The following is a 7,375-nucleotide window of genomic DNA, read 5'->3' as shown; positions in this document are numbered from 1 at the left end:
GTAGAGCAAGTCTATATATAGAAAATAAACTAGCTTTCTCTTGCAAAATAAGGCAGTTTTGGTGAGGGAATAAACCAGTCCCATTTTGCTTGGCGCTAAAGCAGGCAGGGCAGGGGGTTCCTAAGTTTCCTGTGGGCCAGAATGCATCCTGAGATGGTATCAGAGGATACCTGATACCTGCTCACAAGCCCCAGCACACCCTCCCTGACAACGCACACACCTCACTTGCCACGGACGACCCAGTAACCCAGAGGGTCCCTGAGTCAGTGAGGGGTTCCTGGGAGAAAGGGGTGTGCCCCAAGAGGAATTCCACAGCAGGAAGCCACAGAGGGGCTGCTCAGCTGGGGGCATGAGGTCCCAGAGGCACCAACTATATATCATGAGATTGGAGTGATAAGTGGTGCTGTGTTGACAGGTTATCTGTTTGGAAAAGGAGTCAGTTTGGATGATAGCTCCCACCTTGCACAAAAGGAAATTCCAGGTATATCCTTGAGACAAGCCTTGAAGTGGAAAGGTAAGAAAGAATTAGGAACCCACAGAGGAGGCTCCTTTTGTCAAGGGGAAATGGGGAAGGCCATCCTAAGCCACACACAAAAGCAAGAAGCAATAAGGGAGAATGAGCCTTCTGGGGAAGAGGAGGTCCTGAGCAAAGTGAAGGGAGTGTGTGTGTGAGAGACAGAGTGAGGTGATGCATGTGGCATGAGCATCAGACAAGGGACTGGCTGATGCCCAGCAGGGCGGTGCTGCAGTGCCCATCCCATCTTAGACCAACTACTGCCCCAGGAGAGAGGTGGGGGCCAGTGCTCCGCACCGCTGTCAGACTTAACCAAAAGTGCTGTGGTGGCCCAGCAGAGGGATTGACTTGATGAGGGCTGTGCCTGTCCCCGGTGACATTTCAAAGTGAGGGTACTGTGGTTGGAACTGCCCCAAGCACGGCACGAAGGGCCCCGTGGGGATGCAGTCTGGGAGATGCAGGCGGGTGTACCAGGCAGGAAGCTGCATGCCTGCCAGCCACCCCACCTGGGCTTATGTCAGGGAGGGGCGGGGTGGGGGGGTCATATAACAAAGTTCCCAGGACAGGAAGCAGGCTGGGAGGGTACTGGAAGTTGGTGTAAAAGTTCATACTTACAGGCACAAATGTAGACAAGATAATGATGAAGAAGGGAAAGCAGGGCTCTCTCTGGAGCCGGCCGGAAGACAGTGTATGGAGGCACTTCCAGACTTACCCAAGGCACAGCTTTGGCTGGGGCAGTCCCATCAAGGCAGGCACCCCCCACAGAGTGCAACAAGCTCAAGCTTTGAGAACCCTGGCTAATGTTTGCCACAGGGAAACCCGGCAGGAAACTCGGTGGATTGTAGCAGACGGGTGGGTCTAAGTTTGTGCTGGGTGGTCCCCTGCTGTCTCATTTTTGAATTAAGCATGGCAGGGGTGGCAGGCACCTTAGTCGTTCCAGTGCTGAAAGCCTCTGACTGTGTTCCTCAGGCCCTGACTACAGGCATGCCTCTCGCTCCAGGTCCCTCCACATCTGAAGGCAGAACCCACGGGGAACTGGGCTCCTGCCCTGGCACAACAGCCGGCCAAGGGCAACTGAGGCTGGCCAGGGCCCGGAGCTTCCCCACACAGGGAGTGTTTCAGGGAGGGCAGTGCCAGCTCGTGGAAAGGGGTCGTGTCTTGGGCCAAGACCCCACTGTGGACACACTTCAGGGCTGGCAGGCTGTCCTGTGACAGAGGTGCTCAGGAGGTGGGCACAGGGCTCCCAGGCCCTGCCTGAGATCGGAGTCAGTTGTGGCCTGAGAGAGCCTAGTGCCTGCCTTGGAGATGGTGGAGCGCTGCCTGTGGCGGGACTCAAGCGGGGACTCAGCAGAGTGCAGAGGAGGAAGGAAGCACATGGCCATTTGGGACCCCAAGCCAGGAGCAAGCAGAAATGCTGTGGTTAGGGCAGAGATCGCTGAGGCTGAGCAATAAAGTGTTGCTGAAGATGTCCCTGGCCAGCAGGCTCCACTGGACAAGTGGATGAGGGGCTGCCTGAGGGCAGTCCTGCCTGGGAAACAGACTGCCCTGCCCACCTGAGGCTGGCTAGGCACAAAGGGAGGATCAGGTAAGTAGCTCTTAGAAAACAGGGGCCCAGAGCCAGCAAACGAAGCCCCAGCCTGGTGAACCTTGCTGGGGTGTGGTATCACAGCAACCACAGTCACATGCTATCCAGCAAGGTGCCAGGGCCCGGGAAGGGGCAGCGTTCTGGCAGGCCCCCATGATCACTAGGCAACCCAAACTGTGGCGGGGGGAATGAGTACAAGCAGGAGAGTGGCACCCCATCTGCACCCCCCTGCCCCAGTCTCCAGGAGAAGGGAGGAAAATATTGAAATAAAACTGTGCTCTGAAAAAAATAAAATAAAACAAAACTGTGCTCTGCACGGAGGAGGGCAGTCAGAAGCAGTACACTGGGACATCGCTGATGACCAGGGCGCAGTGTCCCAGAGCCACACCCCAGGGGGACCGGGAGAGGGCACTGGGCTCACAGGCAGCACCGCTCAAAGGAAGCTTCTTGTCCCCTACATGAGCCTGGCCTTTGAGGAGGAGGACCGCTTCATGACACATCAAAACACCCAGGGAACCTGGCTTTGCTGACCCGGGGCTGAGGCTTGCTGGGAGGGGTCTGGAAATGTGGGCAGGGGCGGTGCAATGAGTTGCACAGATTCATGGAGCTTTCAGTGTGCAGAGCCACATTCTTCCTTTCCTTCCAGGGGTGCCGGGAGCTTGCATGGACGGCATGAATATGTGTCCTTCTGGGTGGACCAGCCATGGCCATGCCACGCCCCTCAGCATCTGCCCTCCCACCCCCTCGGGGATCCGTGGACGTCTCCATTGTCTCCTTCCTGGATCCCACAGAAGTACCCGGGAGAGGGCAGAAAAGAGGTTTCCCAGAGGAAGCAAGGGCCAAGCCTTCTTGCTTGGCTGGGAATTTGGGCTTGGCCTCCCAAGGAAGGGAGGAGGCCTGCAAGTAGGTTGCACAGCTGCTTCTCAGGAGAGGGAACACCACCAAGCAGGCCCTCAGCGAGTAGCAACTGTTACTGCTATAATTGTGCATTAAGTGTCAGGGATGGGTTGCCCAGTGGGACGACAGGGACACACAGACCAACCCAACGGTACTGACCTTCTTCTCTAGGCCAGCAGGCGAGGAAAGACACCTTCATCGAGGGAAGGATTTCTCTGCATCAGGCACTGTGCTGCCTGCTTCAAGGTGTTGCCTCTTCTAGTCCACCCAAGAGTCCTTCTTAATCCCACCCCCCACCCCCTTCCCTGCCCCAGCCCCTCCCCCAGCCCCTTCTGGAGGCTCCTCCTGAACCCTGCAGCTCATCTCTTCCCCAGCCTCCTGTGGGCACTGCTAAGTGGGCATCTGCCAGGAGCAAATGCCCCCAGTCAGTTAGCATGGATCTTGTATTTTGCTCTGTCCCCTCACGCAGACTAGAGATTCAGAACCAAGTACCGTGTCTCATTTTTGCCAGTTAAAGCACACAGCTTTATTGATGATACATAAAAATGCAGACTTCGTAGACAAGGTTAAGTCAGTACAGCACATAGAAGAGGGGTGTACTTTTTTGCTCAATAGGTATCGTTCATAGGCTTGCAAAGAAAAGAGTGTAAATGGAAAGAATCCCATCTAAGCAGCAACTGATACGTTTTTGGCACAAGCCCCCACATGGGTCTGGTCTCCCCAACATGGTCCAGCTTAGACACAGCGACCACCACAGGCCAGGCATCCCCACTGAGGCTAGAACATGTTGTTCTTTAACCACAGCTGGCAGCTGAAAGGACCCCTTTACCACAGGAAGAAGGCTGCAAGGGAGCAATTTACAATGCACATTGCCTGCAGACTGAAAAACCAAGAGGTTACTCAAAGCTCTGTGGGAACCCCTGCCTGACCAGGAAGAGTGTGGTCCTGGATTTAGCAAATGCAACTTTCACCCAGAGATGTGCTGAGCCAGCTAAGGCTGGGTCTTCAATAGCACCCACTGCAGAGTCTTTGAGAACACAAGTGTGTGTTCACCCACTGACTGGGCTTTGTTTTGGAGTGGATCAGTCCCACCCTGCTGGAGGGGCCACTTAAGAGGCCAGGGTTTCTGAGAGAAGCTGTCTGTTTGTGTTCCTGATAAAGAGGGGCAGGAAGGGCCATAGCACTTGGGCTCTCAGCAACTCCCCCGACAAGGCTGGCTTTTCAGACAAACCCGTCAGGGGTTTCACAACCTGCCCCTCAGCACATTCACTTCCCTCTGGTATCAAAGGAAGCATCAAGCCTGGAACGGACTTGGCAAGCATGTTCTTAATAACTGTCATGCTTATTAACAAATTTAATCCAGCCTGCTGCAGAAATGAGTTGCAGCAAAGTGACACAGCCTCCCGACACACTTGGCTGATGCACGTCTTCATCTGGCCCTGATTTTCAACACTGGCATTCAAGTTATCTGGGACATACAAAGCCTTTCCCTCCTCAACAGCAGGGTCGGGAGTCGGGATTGTGTTTCCATCAATGGAGAGGCTGGCCAAATGACTGTTGATATCATGGCTAAATGAAAAACCGGCATCCTTGGGCTCAGCTAACAACATTTTTCCCTGAATGAAAGGGCCCTTGGAGAGGCCAAGAGCACAACAGAAATTTTTAAAGCTCTGAGCACTCCAAGTATTTTTGTGTTCATAAGGGAATGGGCGCTGTTTTACCAGGTATGTTCGACTGGCTTTGCCCCCACCTGAAGGTCTGTCCTCAGCACCACCGGGTGCCCCTGGTTCAGTCCAGTCCCCATCCTCACTCCAGGGCCGTGCCATAGTTGTCAAGTCAAACCAAATCTCGCGCTCCTCGTCATCCAGTTCCCGCTCATCATCCCATTCCTCTTCCTCCTCCTCCGACTTCTCACTGTCATCTCTTCCTATGGTTAGTTTGTAAACGCAGTAGCAGGCACCAGCCCCAATCATCAGTCCTGCAGCCATCCAACCCACTTCCCGAGCCCGGCCCATGTTCAGATCCGTTCAGCTGGGGGTGGGGGGTGGGGTCGGACAGAACAGGAGAGGGTCTTGTTTCACCTGAAAGAAGAGGGTTCTTAAGGCCAGGGTGAGTGATGGTGGAGGGGAGACAGCTTCAGCCTATTCCAGGCTCCTGAGGCTCTCCTGTGATGAATCTATGGGTGAAAAATGATATTAGGGCTTTTGGCAATACCTGGATTTTTGCCTCACCCGACAGAGTGGAGTTTGAGTTCCAGCTGAGAGAAGCGGATTATTTGGCAATAAGTTCTTTGTTCTTTTCTGTTATCCTCTGTCTCCCCTCAGGACCCACCATTTGTGTCCCAGGGCCTACAGAGAAGGGCAGGAGTTGGGGCTGGGCTATAACCACCAGGGGGTGACAGGCAGTCTCCTCCTCCACCACACCCCCAGCCCCAAAGACTTAGAGGCAGTCTCACCTACCAACCTCTACCAAAGCCAGGTAAATTCCTTCTTCTTGTCTTCTGTGGTCAATAGTCCTTCCACAGTGATTGATGGACAGTCTGGCAGAAGGACAGAGAGAACGACAGATAGCCGGCTTTGGAAAACTAAAGTGTAGTGGATGGATCAGCAATGAGAACATAGGTCCCTTTTCTGAATTTCCAGCCTTTGAGCTTAAAATATTTCTCACACCCTTCTGACTTTCCTAACACTGATTTCCCCACCCCTCCCCCCTTGTCGTCCGCCATTTCCCCAGCAAAGGCCGCCACACCCCTTTCCCTGCGCTGAAATGGGAGGGGGTATGGAGGAAAGGGCCTGGAGAGGGCGGCTCAGACCCGGCCCGCAGCGATCCCAGCCCCCCTCCCTCATCCCCACCGCCATCCCCACCCAGGGGCCAAGGCTCATCCCACCTTCACACCGACCTGCACGGTCCCAAGGCACTTTGGTCCTTCCCTCGCCGCGACTTTCCCTGGCAACCTACTGGCCAACAGATCTACAAACCTGCAGACAGACGGTGGGGGGTGGGGGGGAGACAGAGGGGACGGAGTGCTTGGTGGACGGAGCAGCACTCTGGACAGGAGTGCCCTGATCCTGAAACCTTTCTTTCCTCGGAGACTCTATGCCAGCCACTCACTTCCCTCACCCGCCGCCCGAAGTCCGCCAATTCTTTCCATGAAAATGGGCATGAGGAGGGGGACGGCAGTATTTAGAAAGTAGGAGAGAAGGGGACACAGACCCCTGTCTGCCGGAACCTGGATCCGTGGCGCTCTTGGCCTTCTCCCAACCCCATCTCCCTCCAAGCAGAGCCCACGTTCATACCGACCTGCAACGCCCGTGGCCACTTTCCTTCTTCCTTCACGCGCCTGCAGAGTGATATAGGGGGCTGGTACCCAGACGGAGGCGACTAGCAGTACTTCTGCTCCAGGCAGCTCTGGTCACGTGACGACCGCGTCACCAGCGAGCTCTGGCCCCCAATTTCCACTCCCACAAGCAGTGCGGCAGGCGCCAGCCTGCCCCGTACCTCCCCCCATCACAAGGGGCCTTGTTACTCTTTTCCTCTGTAACAATGCCAGAAGTGCATGGCTCTCTGGTGTTTGCATTTGCCTTCTCTAATTACAGAAAAGGGCAACACTTTTCCTGGGTCTATCATTTACTTACACTTCTTTCGAGGGGAATGTCTTACTCTTTCTTTGGCTCTGAAACTCCTGTCCCCTCTTTCTTCATTTCTACCCCTTCCCACATGCAGTCTCTGCACCAAAATTAAGCAGAGGGGCAGGGGAAAAAAGCCCAAGTAACAGGGAGATTTTTGTTCCTATTTTTACTATATTTATATTCTATTTCTTCCATTCTTTCTTAATTGACTCAAGTTACTATTTTGTAGTCAGAAAATACAAATATGTGTGTGTGTGTGTATAAAACAAGATTTCCTAGTTAATACGAAGGCCTCATTGATTTAAGCTAATTTGTACATTGAAAACATTTTCTTCTGACTGCAGAGGAGATAGCAGCTTTCAAATAGCATATGAAACTTTAAAAACATACCCTTACAAACAAAGCCAGTGTACTTTCAATATGATTTATAAATTGATGGATAAAATGAATCTATAGTAAATTGGTCAGTGTTTTAATTGTGACCAGTTTAGAGAAGTGAACCACTATCCCTTTCTTCTTGGCCGAACTCATAGTGTTATGTGTTAGAGAAGACTGCTGGATGGCTTCCATTCTGGTTTTGAAGGACAGACTCTCTGCAGACCCCAAATTTCAATGAATCTTATGTCTTCAGATGAACCTTACAAATTAGTAACTTCACAGATTAGCTTGCTCTTCATTCAAAGCTCTTTATTTAAAATCTATTCTCAAGTTTCATGGTGTAACCCATAAATCATCCAGAAATTAGAGGAT

At 53.0% G+C, this 7,375-nt stretch overlaps 1 protein-coding gene across 11 annotated transcripts; it reads right to left on the bottom strand.

The window, feature by feature from the left end:
- Positions 1–3,494: 3,494 nt before the first annotated feature.
- ARMCX6 (armadillo repeat containing X-linked 6) lies at positions 3,495–6,431 on the bottom strand. 11 transcript variants are annotated; one of them, XM_061409189.1, is made up of 5 exons: positions 6,297–6,431; positions 5,896–5,974; positions 5,452–5,535; positions 5,228–5,344; positions 3,495–5,077 (listed from the first exon to the last, which is right to left on the bottom strand). In XM_061409189.1, the coding sequence occupies exon 5, from the start codon at positions 5,009–5,011 to the stop codon at positions 4,106–4,108; it is 906 nt and encodes a 301-aa protein (XP_061265173.1). In that variant the 5' UTR covers positions 5,012–5,077; positions 5,228–5,344; positions 5,452–5,535; positions 5,896–5,974; positions 6,297–6,431; the 3' UTR covers positions 3,495–4,105. The 11 variants fall into 11 exon arrangements, with proteins under 11 accessions (XP_061265173.1, XP_061265172.1, XP_061265178.1 ...); XM_061409188.1 differs by lacking the exon at positions 5,228–5,344 and having other exon boundaries at positions 3,495–5,172; positions 5,884–5,974; XM_061409194.1 differs by lacking the exon at positions 5,228–5,344 and having other exon boundaries at positions 3,495–5,172; positions 5,460–5,535; positions 5,884–5,974.
- Between the last annotated feature and the right edge of the window lie 944 nt (positions 6,432–7,375).

This window comes from Bos javanicus, chromosome X (genome assembly GCF_032452875.1).
Source record: "Bos javanicus breed banteng chromosome X, ARS-OSU_banteng_1.0, whole genome shotgun sequence".
Classification (NCBI taxonomy): Eukaryota; Metazoa; Chordata; class Mammalia; order Artiodactyla; family Bovidae; genus Bos; species Bos javanicus.
The sequence above is the reverse complement of the archived record's forward strand: the minus strand, read 5'-3'. Positions and strand labels throughout refer to the sequence as shown.